Source organism: Podarcis bocagei, assembly GCF_964188305.1.
Source record: "Podarcis bocagei genome assembly, chromosome: 13".
NCBI lineage: Eukaryota > Metazoa > Chordata > Lepidosauria > Squamata > Lacertidae > Podarcis > Podarcis bocagei.
Window position 1 is genome coordinate 54,115,084 of NC_138138.1, and position 19,738 is coordinate 54,134,821.

General features: G+C 50.0%; 1 protein-coding gene across 2 annotated transcripts; it reads left to right on the top strand.

Annotated features, from left to right (window-relative positions):
• Positions 1-5,707: 5,707 nt before the first annotated feature.
• On the top strand, positions 5,708-17,460 carry LOC308572092 (monocarboxylate transporter 13-like). 2 transcript variants are annotated; one of them, XM_081167956.1, is made up of 6 exons: positions 5,708-5,830; positions 6,401-6,496; positions 7,882-8,097; positions 8,565-8,708; positions 14,083-14,856; positions 16,242-17,460. In XM_081167956.1, the coding sequence occupies exons 3-6, from the start codon at positions 7,887-7,889 to the stop codon at positions 16,508-16,510; spliced, it is 1,398 nt and encodes a 465-aa protein (XP_081024082.1). In that variant the 5' UTR covers positions 5,708-5,830; positions 6,401-6,496; positions 7,882-7,886; the 3' UTR covers positions 16,511-17,460. The 2 variants fall into 2 exon arrangements, with proteins under 2 accessions (XP_081024082.1, XP_081024083.1); XM_081167957.1 differs by having other exon boundaries at positions 5,774-5,830; positions 6,371-6,496.
• The last annotated feature ends 2,278 nt before the right edge of the window (positions 17,461-19,738 follow it).

Sequence of the window (19,738 nt, forward strand, 5' to 3'; positions counted from 1 at the left end):
TTGATGTTGAGCTTCAGACCATATTTTGCGCTCTCCTCTTTCACCCTCATTAAAAGGTTCTTTAATTCCTCCTCACTTTCTGCCATCAAGGTTGTGTCATCTGCATATCTGAGGTTGTTGATATTTCTTCCGGCAATCTTAATTCCGGCTTGGGATTCATCCAGCCCAGTCTTTCGCATGATGAATTCTGCATATAAGTTAAATAAGCAGGGAGACAATATACAGCCTTGTCGTACTCCTTTCCCAATTTGGAACCAATCAGTTGTTCCATATCCAGTTCTAACTGTAGCTTCTTGTCCCACATAGAGATTTCTCAGGAGACAGATGAGGTGATCAGGCACTCCCATTTCTTTAAGAGCTTGCCATAGTTTGCTGTGGTCAACACAGTCAAAGGCTTTTGCATAGTCAATGAAGCAGAAGTAGATGTCTTTCTGGAACTCTCTAGCTTTCTCCATAATCCAGCGCATGTTTGCAATTTGGTCTCTGGTTCCTCTGCCTCTTCTAAATCCAGCTTGCACTTCTGGGAGTTCTCGGTCCACATACTGCTTGAGCCTTCCTTGTAGAATTTTAAGCATAACCTTGCTAGCATGTGAAATGAGTGAAATTGTGCGGTAGTTGGAGCATTCTTTGGCACTGCCTTTCTTTGGGATTGGGATGTAGACTGATCTTCTCCAATCCTCTGGCCACTGCTGAGTTTTCCAAACTTGCTGGCATACCTTACACTGCGTTTAAAACCAAAATCGTATTTGGAGAAAAACTGTTTCTCAGATGGCTAGTCCTAGTCTTTATAACCCTGTCCCTTCTTCCAGAAGGCAGAAGCTGAAAGAGATCATTTCTGGGCTGCACACTATCCTGCGCTATCTCTGCAGCTTTCTTATGGCACCTGGAAGCATAGATTTGATCCAAGGTGGGAAGAGTGCACCCAATTATTCTCTCTGCAGTCTTTACAACCGTGGACAGCATTGTTTTTCCCCTGACCGTGCAGCTCCCAAACCACACACACAGACCATAACTTAATACACTCTCCACAGTACAATGGTAAAATGCCGTCAACAGGTCCTTTGAGAGATGGTTTTTCCGGAGGATTCTCAGAAAATATAACCTCTGCAGAGGTTATCTTTGTTTTCTACGAAGGCATTCCAGCAACTTGACTTGTTTATCTTTTTTCTTCTGTGTTTTCTTGTATTGCATAATGATCTCCTGGTGCCGTTGCCCTCCTGAAGTTATAAGAATGATAATAATATGCCCCAAACCAGCAGCAAGTCGGACATTCTTAAATTCTGCGGTGTCTTTCAGCTCTTTGGCTTCGGAGTTAAGAGACTCAGCCGGAGCGATGAATGATCTCTCCTGGTCAGTGACTGTTTAAGCCACAGGGAAGCCTGGTGTCCTATTTGGTGCACGCTCCTTTGAGAACTGAATGGAGACTTTGGGTCCTGTGGAACTCTCTGCCACTAGATCCAGCAGCACTGTTTCAACTTTTAAATGCCTGCTGAAAACTTGACTAGGCCTATGCCAGGCAATCCCTATGCCAGGCTGGATGAATCCCTAGCCGGAATTAAGATTGCTGGAAGAAATATCAACAACCTCAGATATGTAGATGACACAACCTTGATGGCAGAAAGTGAGGAGGAATTAAAGAACCTTTTATTGAGGGTGAAAGAGGAAAGCGCAAAATATGGTCTGAAGCACAACATCAAAAAAAAGAAGATCATGGCCACCGGGCCCATCACCTCCTAGCAAGTAGAAGGGGAAGAAATGGAGGCAGTGAGAGATTTTACTTTCTTGGGCTCCATGATCCCTGCAGAGGGTGACAGCAGCCACGAAATTAAAAGACGCCTGCTTCTTGGGAGAAAAGCAATGACAAACCTAGACAGCATCTTAAAAAGTAGAGACATCACCTTGCCAACAAAGGTCCGTATAATTTAAGCTATGGTTTTCCCAGTAGTGATGTATGGAAGTGAGAGCTGGACCCTAAAGAAGGCTGATGGCCGAAGAATGGATGCTTTTGAATTCTGGTGCTGGAGGAGACTCTTGAGAGTCCCATGGACTGCAAGAAGATCAAACCTCTCCATTCTGAAGGAAATCAGCCCTGAGTACTCACTGGAAGGACAGATCCTGAAGCTGAGGCTCCAAGACTTTGGCCACCTCCTGAGAAGAGAAGACTCCCTGGAAAAGACCCTGATGTTGGGAAAGATGGAGGGCTCAAGGAGAAGGGGACGACAGAGGACGAGATGGTGGGACAGTGTTCTTGAAGAGACCAGCATGAGTTTGACCAAACTGCAGGAGGCAGTGGAAGACAGGAGGGCCTGGCGTGCTCTGGTCCAGGGGGTCACGAAGAGGTGGACACGACTAAACGACTCAACAACAACAACATGCCAGGCAATGAAGAATACTTTCCACAAGGGTTAACTGGTGCCTGTTTTTTACTTTATGCATATGTGTGTGTTTAGTTTATGGTTTTCCTAGAATTGTAGCGTTGGGAGGGGAGCCAACGGGTCATCTATCTCAACCCCCTGCAGTGCAGGAAGGTTTACAGAGCCAGTGCCACCGGCACGGCGCGTCAAGTCAGGGATGAGCCATAAATAACACTGATGGCTTCTTGCACGCCTGAAAAAACAAGACAGCGCAGAGTATCAAAACATCAAATTTAGAAGAATGCTAAATTGCTGTAGTCAGGCGGAGGGGAAGAACAACATCAGCAGCAATCTGCCTGCAGGCTTACAAGCTAAATAAACTGGCCCTGGATGGAAAGAGGGAGAATTGGGGACACCAGAGAGGAGACAAACTGGATCAAAACACAGTGGTACCTTGGTTCTGAAACGCCTTGGTACTCAAACAATCAAACAACTTGGAACCCAAACACTGCAAACCCAGAAGTAAGTGTTTCGGTTTGCAGATTTTTTTCGGAAACCAAACATGCTCCATTTTGAGCGCCACACCTCTGTTTTGAGAATTACGCTGAGGTCTGTCTGTTTTTGCTATTTATTTTGTGTTTGTTTCTGTGGCTCTTTTTGTGTGTGTGTGACTGTGTGGAACCCAGTTCAGCTACTGATTGATTGATTGATTGATTGAGATTGATTGATTGATTGATTGATTGTGTGACCGCAGTACCTTGTTCATTGCTTTCAGTTTATGGATCAATGGTCTCATCAGATAGTAAAATTCATGTTAAATTGCTGTTTTTTTAAGGGGTTGTTTTTAAAAGTCTGGAACGGATTAATCTGTTTATTGGAAAGCGTGCCTTGGTTTTGGAACACGCTTTGGTTTTGGAACAGACTTCGGGAATGGATGAAGTCTGAGAACCAAGGTACTGCTGTATCGCCATTAGCAGAAACATAAGAAGCTGTCTTATGTAGGAAGATTCAGGACAAAAGTTCTTTTTCACACAATGCAGAATGTACTCTATGGAACTCCCTGCCACAGGAGGGCACCAGTCTAGTTGGCTTTAAAAGAGGATTAGACCTCCAGTACACGGGTGGCGCTGTTAAACCACAGAGCCTAGAGCTTGCCGATCAGAAGGTCGGCGGTTCGAATCCCCGCGACGGGGTGAGGTCCCGTTACTCGGTCCCTGCTCCTGCCCACCTAGCAGTTCGAAAGCACGTCAAAGTGCATGTAGATAAATAGGTACCACTCCGGCGGGAAGATAAACGGCATTTCCGTGCGCTGCTCTGGTTCGCCAGAAGCGGCTTAGTCATGCTGGCCACATGACCCGGAAGCTGTACGCCGGCTCCCTCGGCCAGTAAAGCGAGATGAGCGCCGCAACCCCAGAGTCGGCCACGACTGGACCTAATGGTCAGGGGTCCCTTTACCTTTACCTTACTGAAGGAAGGTGAGGACAGGTGACCTCACCTAGGCCCGAAGTCACCGCCCCCCAGCAGGCTCAAAGCTTCTCAAAGCTTTTCAAAATAATTTTCTCAGCAGCTAAGCATCAGAAACATTCCGCTTGCTGTAACTAAAAAGATTGCAACAAGGTAGAGAACAGAGCCCATTGTCTTCTCAGGCCTTTCTCAGAACCACATTGCAACTTGCTTTCTCTCCGGGAACCATGCCAAAGCCAAGAATGAAACAACGGGAACACTCTGAAAACCCCCTCACCCCCTTTCCTGCCAAGAGTCCACAATAGTCCCAAGACAGCTTTCTGTACATGCTCAGGAACCTCAACATGGGGCAGGACTCCTGAGGGAGGAGAAAGGAGGAGGGAACTGGAAAGGGGTATATATGTTTGTGCACATCACTGTGAACTCGTGCATGTTTTTTGTGACTTATCACACTTGCTCCTTCTACCAGTTCATGGATGGTAGAAATAAGACCTTTTTCTCCAAAACTATTCCTTGAGTGTCTGTTGACTCCCACTTCCCTTTCCCGGGCGCAATATTTTTCCCACCCGAGGGCAAAGCCTCATAAGGCTACATTACCACTGTAATTAAAAAAATGTAGAATTGTAGCAGTTGGAAAGGACCACGAGGGTCATCTAGTCTAACCCCCTGCGATGCAGAATTCTACCCAAGAGGCCTGATCCAGGCAGGGCAGCTTTCCATGTTCCTAGAATCATAGAATCCTAGAGTTGGAAGAGACCACAAGGGCCATCGAGTCCAACCCCCTGCCAAGCAGGAAACACCATCAGAGCACTCCTGACATATGGTTGTCAAGCCTCTGCTTAAAGACCTCCAAAGTAGGAGACTCCACCGCACTCCTTGGCAGCAAATTCCACTGTCAAACAGCTCTTACTGTCAGGAAGTTCTTCCTAATGTTTAGGTGGAATCTTCTTTCTTGTAGTTTGGATCCATTGCTCCGTGTCCGCTTCTCTGGAGCAGCAGAAAACAACCTTTCTCCCTCCTCTATGTGACATCCTTTTATATATTTGAACATGGCTATCATATCACCCCTTAACCTCCTCTTCTCCAGGCTAAACATGCCCAGCTCCCTTAGCCGTTCCTCATAAGGCATCGCTTCCAGGCCTTTGACCATTTTGGTTGCCCTCCTCTGGACACGTTCCAGTTGGTCAGTGTCCTTCTTGAACTGTGGTGACCAGAACTGGACACAGTACTCCAGGTGAGGTCTGACCAGAGCAGAATACAGTGGCACTATTACTTCCCTTGATCTAGATGCTATACTCCTATTGATGAGGCCCAGAATTGCATTGGCTTTTTTAGCTGCCGCGTCACACTGTTGGCTCATGTCAAGTTTGTGGTCAACCAAGACTCCTAGATCCTTTTCACATGTACTGCTCTCAAGCCAGGTGTCACCCATCTTGTATTTGTGCCTCTCATTTTTTTTGCCCAAGTGCAATACTTTACATTTCTCCCTGTTACATTTCCAAGTGCAATACTTTACATTTGTTCCTAGCACAGCAGCATCCCCTTTCCGAAGTGGGCATCCGCAATGGGCCTTCCCGGTGTCTAGCTGTCAACTTTCCCCTTTTCTTGCGAGGAACCCTATTCGGAATAAGGGAATTTCCCTTTTTTAAAAAAGGGAAAAGTTGACAGCTATGTGGACCCGGGGGTAGACTGCGCCCGGCCTTGGAGGCTCGCCCTTCCTGCCGCCGCAGGTCTAGATCCCGCCCCAAGCCGAGGATCGCTCTGCGCCTTGCTTTCCCTCCGCGCGGGATTTGCACCCCAACCCCACAAGCTGCTCAGCCGGATCAACCTGCCCTCGGCCGTCGCCACTGCGCCTGCGCGCTCTCGCCACCCACCGACACCTCCATAGCGAAGCCCTTTCGGGAGCAGGAGAGAGGCGGGGGGCGTGGCTTCCCGACCCGGGCCCCGCCCCTTTCGAATCCTGCAACATTGTAGCCGCTCACGCGGAGGCTCCCGGCTTCCCCCCTCCCCCGGTAGGAACGAAACGGCGGTGGGGGGGGGGAGGAAAAGGGGGTGTTCTCTGGGAGGGGGGAGCCCCCAAAAGAAGATCACCCCATGTTTCATTTATTTATTTTAAATTGGGCGGCGGGGGAGGTGTCCCTATAGGACTCTGGATTGGGGGGGGTTCCCAGCAGGTTTTTTTTGCGGGGGGGTGATCAGGAATTCCTATGGGGGGAAGTCCCAGGAGGCCTGTAAGCCCCCCTAAAAAAACCCTGGGTCGTCTTCTTATCATGCGATTTCACGTAATTTTGTTTCCAAATGCCGCCCCCCCCATGGAAAACGTTTATTTAGAGGTCGTGCTTTTCTGCAAGGCGCCTGGCTCTCCAAAAAGCCCCCCCCCCCCGTTAGTGGAGACACTATTGGGAATTAAGACCCCTATTATTATAATCATCATTATTATTAACCTTGCACCGATTTATCAGCTCTGTGTGTGTCTCTTTGCAAATCCCTTTCTGTGGTTTCCCCATCTCTCTTCCCCCATCGCTTCCTCTCCTCTCTCTCCACCTTGAAAGCTCTTTCTAAAAGCACCCCCCCTTCCCCAGATCGCTGACACCTCCCTCTAGGATCCAGGGAACCCCTCCATGGCCCACCTATTTGAAGAAGATAGAAAAAAAGGTTTTCTGGGAGCAGACTGAGGGGTGAGTAGCTCCCAGGTGGAATACAGGTAGCAAAGGCATCCAGGAACTCCCAATTTCTCAGGTGGATCTGCAGAACCCCAAGGGGTTTGCAGGGGAAGAGAAAACCCCGCAGCGTTAGGGTCTGGAATTCTGCTGGTGGGTGGCGGCAGACTCTGCACGTGCTCAGAGGTACCATGGCTTTTGCATATTTATTTATTTGGTGGCAGGCACGGTTTTCGCTGCTCTCCGTTTTATCCTCACGACAACCCTGTGAAGTAGGTTGGGCCGAGAGGCTGGCCCAAGGTCATCTTTGGAGGGATTTGAATTCTGGACTTTCTGGTCCTATTCTGACACGCTAAACCCAGATGGGATGACCTACTGGGTGCTAAGAGGCATGGCGGGGTGGTCTCAGTGGATCAAGTTCCATCAGCTTTGTTCAGTTGAACTAAATGGCTCCAACAGGACTGCAATAAATATGCAATTAATTGTGTACTGTTTTGGATTTTACTGTTACAGTGGTGCCTCGCAAGACGAAAAGAATCCGTTCTGTGATTCTCTTCGTCTAGCGGTTTTTTCGTCTTGCGAAGCAAGCCCATTGACGGATTGGCGCTATTAGCGCTATTAGCGGCTTTTAGCGGCTTATCTGCTGATCGGATCAGCTGATAAGCGGCTTAGCGGCTTAGAAAAAGGGGGGGAGGGGAAAAAACCAGCAGGAACTCGCAATACATTGTCGTCTTGCGAAGCAAGCCCATAGGAAATTCGTTTTGCAAAGCACCTCCAAAACGGAAAACTCTTTCGTCTAGCGAGTTTTCCGTCTTGCGAGGCATTCGTCTTGCGGGGCACCACTGTAACTCAATTGGAAAATCTTGCAAATAATAGATAGCCTTAGTATTTAAATATGTAAGGATAAGACTTAAGATGTTTAAAGCTAAATTAGAAAGAATGAAAGATGTTAAGTCATCAAGTTAATTTTTTGAGTAAATCGATTTGGAAAACTGTTAAAATGATATAGAATGAAATTCAACCAAGGGGATTTGAGGAAGTCACTTAATAATGTTACCAAGATTTAAACAGGATGTATGTATGTTTGTTTGTATGTTTGTTTGTTTTGAATTTTTGAAAATTAATTAAAAAAATTGGAAAAAAACAAAACAAAAGTTTGGTAACTACTGCTCTGACCACTGCACCACATTGCCTCTCTTGCATGTGGGAATCTAGAGATCAGATGCTTCCCAGTCCTTCTAATGATGCCTGGGGGGAGCAGAAAATAATTTAATCTCGTGCCAGGAAAAAGTTGGGTGGGTGTTACTGGAAGAAGCGGCTTGAGCAATAATTAGGAAATCTAAGCTTCAGTCATAATTAGGGTTTTCTTTTCCCCCGGACCGTCTCCCTCGCTCCCCAAGCAGGATCCATGTTGGGCCCGGTTGTGGTTCACCCTGAAGCCCCGGACGGAGGCTGGGGGTGGATTATCGTCCTCTCGGCCTTCCTCCAATCCGCGTTGGTCTTTGGCGTGATCCGTTCCTTCGGCGTCTTCTTTGTGGAGTTTGTGACGTACTTTGATGAGCTGTCCGGGCGGATCTCCTGGATCACCTCGATTGGGATCGCGGTGCAGCAGTTTGCGAGTGAGTGGAGTGGCGGCGGGGGTGTGTGTGTGGGGGGGACACATGCTATGGGCTGCCTGCCTGCGCTCGGTGCGAAATCCTTGCCCCACATGCGCTGGGAAACCGCCTTCCATGTCCTTCCTCGCCATTGGCCGGGGTGCTGTGACGTCACGGAAGCACTCGCGAACATTCTGCAGCTCAGGCAGAAGGACTGAAAGATCAGAAACTGGTCCTAATATATCTATTAAAAATAAATATTATAATAATTAATACATGGTGCTATGGGGGGGTCTGCTCCATATTTCTGAATTGCAATGGGGTTGGGACAGATGACCCTTTGGGTCCCACTCCTTCCAACCCTGCAATTCTGTGATTCTAATAGCCCATAGCAGCGCCGGGTGCGAATTCCTGTTCAGAACTGGGGAAGGAAGATTCTGCTCCTTGCATCAGCAATGCAGTGACCGGCATCCCTTTCTCTTCCTTGGCAGGTCCGGTGGGCAGCGCTTTGAGCTCTCGCTATGGGGCCCGCCCTGTCGTCATGGCCGGCGGGTTTTTCTCAGGCCTGGGCTTCCTGCTGGCCTCCTTTGCCACCTGCCTGGCTCACCTGTACCTCTGCATCGGACTCCTCTCAGGTGCGTCGAAACTGCGCGACCTGCGTTGCTATCGTTTGCAAGAAACCAATCTTTCAGTGTGGACTTTGGAACTCCCTGCCTCTTGACACCAGGCAAGGTCCCTTCAAAGTGCTCTTTTCGGCACCTGCTAAAAACACCTCCAGCGGTGCAATGGGTCTCTGGCTGTTAACCTTGAGCCCACCCAAGGGGCAGGATTCTTGCATTGCAGGGGGTTGGACTAGATGACCCTCAGGGGTCCCTTCCAACTCTACTTTTATCCTTGCTTACACAAGGCCTGTCCCCGATGCTTACAAAGCCGATGCAATTTTTAATCATTTTTTTTAGCATGTTTTCAACTTTTCAAAAGTCCTTCATTTTTCCTATTGATCAATTTATTGTTTGATCACTTTTGCAAACCACCTTGGGGTCTTTAAACGATCAAACAGCATCTACATGTCATGAAATAACAAATAATCAACGTACAAATCTGCTTATCCCCCAAACTATCCACTCTTGTGGGGGTTTTACCCTGCAAGGTGTTAGTTTTCCATCTTTTTGCTTGACGGGCATAATTATTATTTTTTTGCTCAATATAGATCTCAATATATTTATTTGGCGGTCCTTTTTTTTTTAGCAAAGGCTGCGGTAACAGAGAGATGAGGGGAGGAGAGCGTTGGTGGGAGAGAGCCAGTCTTTGAAGCAAATGGCTGCCATTTTTAAAGGCAGCCTCCTCCGAGCCAATGCCCTCCAGATGTTTCGAACCACAGCAGATACCCTCCAGATGTTTCGGTCCAAAATGTTTCGGTCCGAAACATCTGGAGGGCACCAGCCCAGAGAAGGAGAAGCCATATATCCAAGGGGATACTTGGATATCTGAGGAAGAAGCAAAGTTACGCTCTGGTTCAAGATGGCTGCCATTCCCCTGAGGAAATAGACATGATACACAATGGGTTATTTGTTCATTTTAGATTTATGTGTTGGTTTTGCAAACTCCTTTTCTCTCTTCCAATTTTGTTCATTAATTTTCCAAATTTATAACAAACAGATAAGAAAAAGAAAATCCAAACCAACAAACATTTATCCTGATTATAATAATTCCACTTTTGTTAACATTGTTAGGTGACTTCCTCGAATCTCCCTGGCTGAGTTTCCGTATAAATCATTGCAGCAGTTTTCCAAAACTATTTCCCCATAAAATTTACTTGGTCAATGAACATCTTACTTTCTTTTCATTTTTAACTTTAACATAATATTTTGCACATCACATTTTCAAATCCTAGGCCTGTTTGGTACTCGCAAGTAATTCCAATTATATTATCTTAAGATATTTAGCTAAATAGTCTTTGAATTTCTTCCACTCCTCTTGGTGCTCATCCTCCCTCTGGTCACAGATTTTTCCGGCTAGCTCCGAAAAGTCCATCATCTTCATCTGCCATTCCTCCACTGTTGGGACTTCTTGTAATTTCCAATTTTTGGCCAGCAAAATTCTAGCAGCTGTTGTGGCATACAAAAACATCTTTTTTGAGCAATTCCAAACCTATTATTCCAAGTAGAAAGGCTTCTGGTTTCTTAATAAATGTATATTTCAACATTTTTTCCCCAATTCATTGTATATCTTTTCCCAGAAGTCTTGCACCTTGGGGCAGCTCCACCACATATGATAAAAAGTACCTTCTTTTTCTTTACATTTCCAACATAGGTTATCGGTCTTATGGTAAATCTTTGCTAATTTTACAGGGGTTAAGTACCATCGATACATCGTTTTCATAATGTTTTCTTTTAATGCAGTACATGCAGTGAACTTAACCCCTTTCCTCCACAACCTTTCCCAGTCTTCAGACATTATATTATGTCCAACATCTCTTGCCCAATCTATCATCACAGATTTAATTTGTTCGTCCTTTGTATGCCGCTCCAACGTGGTTTTGCAAACTTAAGCAAACATGGACATAGTTTGAGTTAAAATTCCTGAGGGCGGCTAGCTGAGGGAAGGGTTAGGCCTCGTTTTAGCTTAATGGTTGCCATCAATTTGATTTTAATTAATTATTATAATGAAATGTTTTTTAGAATGTTGCACTATTTTATTGTTGTTAGCCGCCCTGAGCCCGGCTTCGGCTGGGGAGGGCGGGATATAAATAAAATTTTATTATTATTATTATTATTATTATTATTATTATTATTATTATTATTCCCCTCATGGAAGGCCGCCATCTTGAAAAAGCCACCTATGGCATCTCATTTTTGCCTATGGCAATGGTTGGGCGCAAGGATGCTGAGCTAGCATAGCTGTCAATTTACAGATTTGAAAATAAGGGACCAGCAGCCTTGAAAATAAGGGACCTGGTCAAACTCATGCTGGGTAGCTTTGAGAACTCTGTCCAACCAACTTTGTAACCAGAGGTTCAACTGAATAGAATCTGAATCACATGCACCACAAGGCCTATGCAGCCGCAACTTAAGATGGCTCCCCGGCCTGGCTTTGCACTGCAAAGTTTGCAGCAGCACGTGCAACAAAATGGTGTCCAGAATTCAAAAACCCCCTCAGCTTGCATTAACTAGCCACACACAAGGCATGCAAGCTTCACCCCCCAGTCGTTCTTAGACTCCTTATTGGGGGAGCAACACAGTTGGAGCCTCCCTCCTCCCTGGCCGGCAGGGAGGGAGGCAGAGGAGCTGCTTCCTTTGAAATTTAAGGGACATCATTTAAGGGACATCCATCAGTAAGGGACAGCAGCGGGACATGGCGCTGGAATAAGGGACTGTCCCTTCAAATAAGGGACACTTGACAGCTATGTGAGCTAGACAGGCGCCATTTTGGCTTGATCCCGGCAGCCATTTTTGGCCTGATCCTTGTGTTCTTTGGGGGATACCTGTGCCTCTCTTTCTCCATTTCGTTCTGGTCTCCTCTCCTCAGAAAGGGTACCGAGTCGAGTTGGGGAAAGGAAGGGTCCAGAAATGTTTATAGAAAAGATGGAGATTGCAGCCAGAGAAAAGCTTTTTTCCAGCAGGCTCCTTATCGATTGATTTGATTTGATTTGTATATTGCCCTTCCTCTGTCTCAGGGCAGTTTGATAAAAAAAGAAAAACACAAAATGCACGATAAAAACAAGAACAGGAAACGCAAGCCAATAAACCTCCCACAAACATGTTTAAAAAAGGGTATAAGATGTTGTCAGGGGTTCAGGAGCAGAGGCGAGGGCAAGGGAGGAAACAGAGAGCGAGGGGGAGGAGGCCGAAAAAAAGATGAGTGATGACGACGACCCGAGATCTCCGAGTCTTTCCAGTGAATCGGAAGATTCACAGAAAGGAGCGCCAGTGGCCAGAGCAAGGGGGGAGCCTAGGGGGACACCCCAGGGAGAAGGGTCCAGAGGGGGCTCAGAGGGCAGCAGTTGGAGATCGGGGCCAGCGTCACCAACAGAGCGCAGTGGGGAGGAAGGGCGCCAGGTACCGAGCTCTGGCAGCTCGCAGCAGGGGGGAGGGCACGAGTCAGGAGTGGCCACACCTCCATCGGGGAGCGAAGAAACGGTTAAGCGGAAAGTGGAAGGTTGGGCGCGCGCGCCAAGTTCAAATGCACAGGAAGGTGGCGCAGTAAGCAGCCCGGAAAGGGAGCCAGGTCCTAAAGCCCGACTCAAGGAGACAGAAGGGTCCGGGGGGTCCGCGTCAGAAGAGTCCAGGAAGGAAGAGACAGCGGGGGGCAGAGGGACCCAGAGAAGAACGGTCAGGCGGAAAAGGTGGAGTAAGGCTAGGGTATTAAGCTGGTGTACAGGAGGCGGAGACTCAGACGGAGCTTCGCCGGTCTAACCCATAAGACGTAGAGCTGCACGCAGCAGCTTGAGAATGGAGACTGTAACTCAATAAAGACTTTTATAAAGTGAACGCTGGCTAGCGTGATCCCCTGTGAGCTAGGATCTGGAAGCAGCTCTGACAGATGTTAACCAGCCCAAGGCCTCGTTGAAGAGGGAATGTTTTTGCCTGGTGCCCAAAGGTGTATAATGAAGGCGCCAGGCGAGCCTCGCTGAGAGGAGCATCCCACAAACGGGGAGCCACGGGGAGCCACCACCAAAAAGGCCTGTTCTCGTGTTGCCACCCTCCTGTGAATGAGACACACAAAGATGGGCCGCGGGTGCAGATCTCAGGGTCCGGGTCGGTTCATAGGTCATTGAGTTATTGGGGTAGCTCCCTTGGGGAGGGCATGAGGCTCTTCATCTCAGGCTGCGGGTTCGAGTCCCACGCTGGGCGAAACAATTCCGAGGTTGCGCTAGATGACCCTCGGGGGTCCCGTCCAACTCTGCGATTCCATTTTAAAGCTCCGCAGGCACAAAACCAGCACTTTGGGACGTTCTTGTTTCTACAACTAATCCAGAATGCGGCAGCTAGACTGGTGACTGGGAGCGGCCACCGAGACCATATAACACTGGTTCTGAAAGACCTACACTGGCTCCCAGTACGTTTCCGAGCACAATTCAAAGTGTTGGTGCTGACCTTGAAAGCCTGAAACAGCCTCAAAGGCCCAGTAGACCTGAAGGAGCATCATAGAATCATAGAGTTGGAAGAGACCACAAGGGCCATCGAGTCCAACCCCCTGCCAAGCAGGAAACACCATCAGAGCACTCCTGACATATGGTTGTCAAGCCTCAGCTTAAAGACCTCCAAAGTAGGAGACTCCACCACACTCATTGGCAGCAAATTCCACTGTCAAACAGCTCTTACTGTCAGGAAGTTCTTCCTAATGTTTAGGTGGAATCTTCTTTCTTGTAGTTTGAATCCATTGCTCCGTGTCCGCTTCTCTGGAGCAGCAGAAAACAACCTTTCTCCCACCTCCATTGTCCAGCCCAGTCCAGTCCCTCTCCCAAGGGCCTTCTGGCGGTTCCCTCGCTACAAGAAGCTAAGTTTCAGGGAACCAGGCAGATGGCCTTCTCGGTGGTGGCACCCGCCCCGTCGAACGCCCTCCCACCAAATGTCAAAGAGAAAAACAACTATCTGACTTTTAGAAGACATCTGAAGGCAGCCCTGTTTAGGGAAGCTTTTAATGTTTAATAGCTTATTGTATTTTAGTGTTTTGTTGGAAGCCGCCCAGAGTGGCTGGTGTTAAGTTGTGGGTGAACATATCAGACGACACAGCGATTCTTCAAACAGCTCTTATTTATTCACAGGCCAGAACAGAACTGGACTGAAGGGTTCAGTCAGCCTGCTTATATAGAGCTCTGGTACAACATGACTGTAACAATTTTCTAAAAGTATCCAATCAGTGAACGTCACTTTCAATCCCTTATTTGCATATCTACAGTATCCCCCTGCTGGCCCAAGATGAGAACTTCAGAACATAACAGCTGGGGAAACCCAGCCAGATGGGCGGGGTATGAATGAGATATTATTATTATTATTATCTCGACAGGTTTCGGCTGGGCCCTGGTCTTCACGCCGTCCCTGGCTTCGGTTGCCCGGTACTTCAAGCGCCGCCGGACGCTGGCCACCAGCCTGGCCTTGACGGGCGTGGGCCTCTCGTCCTTCGCCTTCTCGCCGCTCTTCCAGCTCCTGGTGGACACCTACGCCTGGCGAGGGGCCCTCCTCATCGTGGCGGGCATGTCCTTCAACCTGGTGGTCTGCGGGGCCCTCATCCGCCCCATCACCCTCAAAGAAGACCTGCCCGGTCCGGCGGGCCGCGGCGCGAGAGGGACGTGCTGGTCGCGATTCTCCTCCCTCTTCGGCCTCCACCTCCTGGGCCACTTCGCCTTCATGAGGTTCGTCCTGGCCGTCACCCTGGTCAACACGGGCTACTTCGTCCCCTACGTCCACCTGGTGGCCCGCGCCAGGGAGCTGGGCTTCGATGAGTACCAGGCGGCCTTCCTCATGTCGCTGGCGGCCGTGGCCGACCTGTGCGGCCGCCTCTTCTCGGGCTGGCTGGCCAACTGCCGCGGCTGCCGCCTGGCCCGCATCCTGGTGGCCTGGACCTTCCTGACCGGCGTGGCCTTGGTGGCCGTCCCGTGGGGCCGCGACTACCCGCTGCTGGTGGCCATTAGCCTCTGCTACGGCTTCTGCTCGGGGGCCCTGACGCCCGTCGTCTTCTCCATCATCCCAGAGATTGTGGGCATCGCCAACATCTTCAGCTCCATGGGGCTGCTGCAGATGATCGAGAGCATTGGGGGGCTGCTGGGGGCGCCCCTTTCTGGTAGGTGGTGCCATTTATCACATTTATTTGCCCGCCGCGTAGGCGGTTTGAATCCCTGCGATGGAGTGAGCTCCCGTTGCTCAGTCCCTGCTCCTGCCCACCTAGCAGTTCGAAAGCACACCAGCGCAAGTAGATAAATAGGTACTGCTCCGGCGGGAAGGTAAACGGTGTTTCCATGCGCTGCTCTGGTTCGCCAGAAGCGGCTTGGTCATGCTGGCCACATGACCCGGAAGCTGTACGCCGGCTCCTTCGGCCAATAAAGCGAGATGAGCGCCGCAACCCCAGAGTCGGCCTCGAACTCTCGAACCGCCGACCTTCTGATCGGCAAGCCCTAGGCTCTGTGGTTTAACCCACAGCGCCACCCGCGTCCCTTAAACGAGCCTTTTAGCTCCTCACAAATAATTGGTTCCATGCCGGGCCTTTATATAAAGCAGGTTTGCAGCTTCCGGAATTGGAACTGGGTTAAGAGGTGTGTGTGGCTGAAGATGTTCCAAATAAATTTTTGTCTCCACAGGGAGGCAAAGCGGGTTTCCTACGCAGTTTGGTTCCCAGCTCAAGGAGCGAGATAGGAACACAGGAATGGCCCTCTGTCAGGGGGTCCGCTTACCTCAGTAGGGCCTGCGCCAGCGGGTAGCCAACACAGTTCCATCCAGGTGCCGTCGTACTACAACTCCCATCATCCACGAGAAATCAGCTCAGCTGACTCAGGATGATGGGAGCTGTAGTCCAACAACGTCTAGGTGGGGGGCACCGGGGCTGAAGAACTTTGCAATAGAGCAGCCTTTCCCAAACTTGAGTCCCCAGATGTCATTGGACTACAGCTCCCATCATCCTTGACCACTGACCTTTCTGGCAGGGGCTGATGGGAGTTGTAGTGCATGACTAGCAGCGGTTCACCAAGTCTCCAAGGCCTACCTTGATATGAACCTGGGAGTATCTGCCTCTAAACCAGCGGTTCTCAACCTGTGGGTCCCCAGATGTTGTTGGACTACAACTCCCATCATCCCTGACCACTGGTCATGCTGGCTAGGTGTGATGGGAGTTGTAGTCCAACAACATCTGGGGACCCACAGGTTGAGAAACACTGCTCTAAACAGCCCTTTCTGGGCAAAGTGATGGCACTGCCAGTTATTATGTTCTAGGTGTGTCTTGAGGCTTATGTTCTAGGTGTGTCTTGAGGCTTATGTTCTAGGTGTGTCTTGAGGGTTATGTTCTAGACCGCCCTTCCCCAATCTCATACCCTTCAGGCGTTTGGGACCTCATCTCTTCCCGTCTGTGACCACTGGCTAGGGCTGACAGGAACTACAGTGCAAAACATCTGGAGGGTACTAGGTTGAGACAGACTGTTCTAGGTTGTTCCAGGTCGCTCTTCCTTTCTCTTCCAGGTTGGCTGAGGGACGCAACGGGGGACTACGTTGCTTCTTTCTTAGCGGCCGGGTCGTTCATGTTCGCCGGAAGCCTCGTCCTGATGACTCTGCCCAACTTCTCCAGCTGCCTTGCCCCGCCGTCTGTGCCAGAACCCAGTGCCAAGATGGAAGCTGGCGAGGGCACCCTCTTGGCATCAGCAACTGCTCCCGTGGGGGTCCTCTCTCCCCACGACTGCCACCCTTACAAGGTCATGCCTGAGACAGAGGAGCCGCTGACCAAGAGCTGATCACCCAAGGCCAGCCTTTCCCAGCCAGGTGTTGCTAGACTACAATGCCCATCATCCTTGACTGTTGGCTAAGCTGGCTGTGGATGGTGGGAGTTGTAGTCCAACATCTGGGCGGTGGGCAAAGGTTAAAGAACAAGAATGGGGAACCTGAGGCCCTCCATACCTTGCTATACTACAGCTCCCATCATCCCTGGCTGTTAACTGTGGATGATGGGCGTTGTAGTCCAACAATACCCAGAGGAGCACATTGGCTACTCCAGGACTAGAGAGAATAACCTTGTTGGGACCGGCGTGGGGTGAGAAGGTTTGGGTGGCATCTTCAAACCATGCGTTTAAAGCAAAAAGTAATAATCCTGGGGGTTGTAGTTTGTTAAGGGCGCTGGGAACTGTAGTTCCGTGTGGTGTGCAGATGAAGAGGAGCTGGTTTTCTTGTTGTGGAAGCTGGTATTTGCCTTGCCTGTGCCTTAACTAACGCACCACCGTTCCTCTGAGCCACCCGCAGAGGTTGGACCAGGTGCGTGAAAACAGATTCGCTCCAGCAACCGAACGTGGAGGCGAACTTTGGACCGCCGGTTTCCCCAGAGCAATGCCTTCTGTAAACTTTTACGAAGCTCCTCATCGATGCCCATGCAAGTGACTCAGTACCCCTCGGAAAAGACCCTCGTAGCATTTGAACATTCCAGGACGCTCGTAGGGGAGGGACTTCAGTATCCCATAACCCGGTCAATCTGCAGACCTCTGAAATAGTAAACGCCGACCCCTTAACACCCTCCGTTTGGCTAGCAGAGCCGCCGTCTCTCGTAGCATCCTCTCCCTTCACGCAATCGTGGGGTCAATTTTGCAACTTTCCGCAAGGGAGGACGGATCAGAGCGTCCATTGTAAACTCTGAAATGCGACTCCTTCCCCACCCCGTTCAATTTAGGATTAAAAACGTGACGTTTTGACGGAACTGTTTTCTGCCTTATTTGTTCTTAATTTATTAATTTGGTCATTCCGGCAGTTTGTGAAAATAAAATCCACAGCGAAAGTGGCATGAGCTGTTCATCTGATCACCTCTTGCGAGGAGGGGGTGGCTACTGTATTTTTCATCCTATAAGGCGCACCGGCCCATAGGACGCACCTCATTTTTTGGGGGGGAAATGAATTTTAAAAAAATATTCCCCCCCCCAGCCCTGGCTGCCGCCCCAAGCCTTGCGCTCACCTGCCCGAAGCAGGGGAAGCCCTCCGGAGGGCTCCCCGTGCTTCGGGCGACAGGCTGCCGCCCCAAGCCTCGCGCACCCGGTGGGACCTCCTGCCGGGCGCACGAGGCTTGCAGACACTCGCCCAAAGCAAGGGGAGCCCTCCGAAGGGCTCCCCGTGCTTCGGGCGACAGGCTGCCGCCCCAAGCCTCGTGCACCCAGTGGGACCTCCTGCCGGGCGCGCGAGGCTTGCAGACACTCGCCCGAAGCAGGGAGAGCCCTCCGGAGGGCTCCCCATGCTTCGGGCGACAGGCTGCCGCCCCAAGCCTCGCGCACCCGGTGGGACCTCCTGCCGGGCGCGCGAGGCTTGCAGACACTCGCCCGAAGCAGGGAGAGCCCTCCGGAGGGCTCCCCGTGCTTCGGGCGACAGGCTGCCGCCCCAAGCCTCGCGCACCCGGTGGGACCTCCTGCCGGGCGCGCGAGGCTTGCAGACACTCGCCCGAAGCAGGGAGAGCCCTCCGGAGGGGTCCCCGTGCTTCGGGCGACAGGCTGCCGCCCCAAGCCTCGCGCACCAGGTGGGACCTCCTGCCGGGCGCGCAAGGCTTGCGGACACTCGCAGGGGCTGCAGGCTGCTGCCCGCAAGCCTTGTGAGCCCACGGGTACTCCCACCGGGCTTGCAAGGCTTGGGGATAGCTTCCTGAAGCCTGGAGAGCGAGAGGGGTTGGTGCGCACCGATGCCTCTCGCTCTCCAGGCTTCAGCGAAAGCCTGCATTCGCCCCATAGGACGCACCCAGATTTCCCCTTCATTTTTGGAGGGGGAAAAGTGCGTCCTATGGGGCGCAAAATTCGGTAATCTTTTGGGGGCATTCCAGATGTTCTCAAATTCTCACCTGTGGCCACATGTTGGGGGAGTCAGGGTCCAACATCTGGAGGGTCTGCAAGTTAGCCACCCACTGTTATAAGTGTTTGCGGGGAGTGGGGTTAGTGAATCACCCTTGAGCCCTTTCATTTTGTTTGGGAAACATACCGTATTTTTCGCTCTATAAGACGCACCAGACCACAAGACACACCTAGTTTTTGGAGGAGGAAAACAAGAAAAAAAATATTCTGAATCTCAGAAGCCAGAACAGCAAGAGGGATTGCTGCGCAGCGAAAGCAGCGATCCCTCTTGCTGTTCTGGCTTCTGGGATAGCTGTGCGGCCTGCATTCGCTCCATAAGACGCCCACACATTTCCCCTTACTTTTTAGGAGGGAGAAAGTGAGTCTTCTAGAGCAAAAAATACGGTAGTTCGGGAATTTGGTTCTGAATCTGGCGCCTTCTGATGGTTGCAAACCACAAATCCCATTAGCCCTTGCCCATTGCAGCTATCTAAAACATCAGGTTGGCAAAGACTGCCCTAAGGGAATACATTATTTTATTGTATTTATTTATTCAAAAAATAAGCTACTATTTCATTTAAAAATAACAAAGTGGTTTACAACACAAATGCATTGCAGCATAGCTGTCAACTTTTCCCTTTCCTTGCAAGGAATCCTATTCGGTATAAGGGAATTTCCCTTAAAAAAAGGGGAAAGTTGGCAGCTATGAATTGCAGGGGGTTGGGCTAGATGACCGTTGGGTCCCCTCCCGACGCTACAATTCTAGGAAAACCATACAGCAAAGACACATATATGTATAAAGTAAAAAAAAGGCAGCAGTTAACCCTTGTGGAAGCCGTATTCTTCATTGCCTGCGTAGGCCTGGTCAAATTTTCAGCAGGCATTTAAAAGTTGAAACAGTGCTGCTGAATCTAGTGGCAGAGAGTTCCACAGGACCCAAAGTCTCCATTCAGTTCTCGAAAGGAGCGTCGCCAACTCTTGTTTCTGAATAGGTAGAGTTTGGAGAGTCTCCAAGGAGTCCCCCAGCCCAATCCCAGCAATGCAAACAACATATTTTGCTGCTTTTTGGCTGCAAATACATATGTCGAAAAGAGCTGGAGGGCACCCGGTTCCCTACCTCTGCTCTAGAGAGCTGGAAGAGGGAAGGCAAGGATGATCTCAGGCAAATTC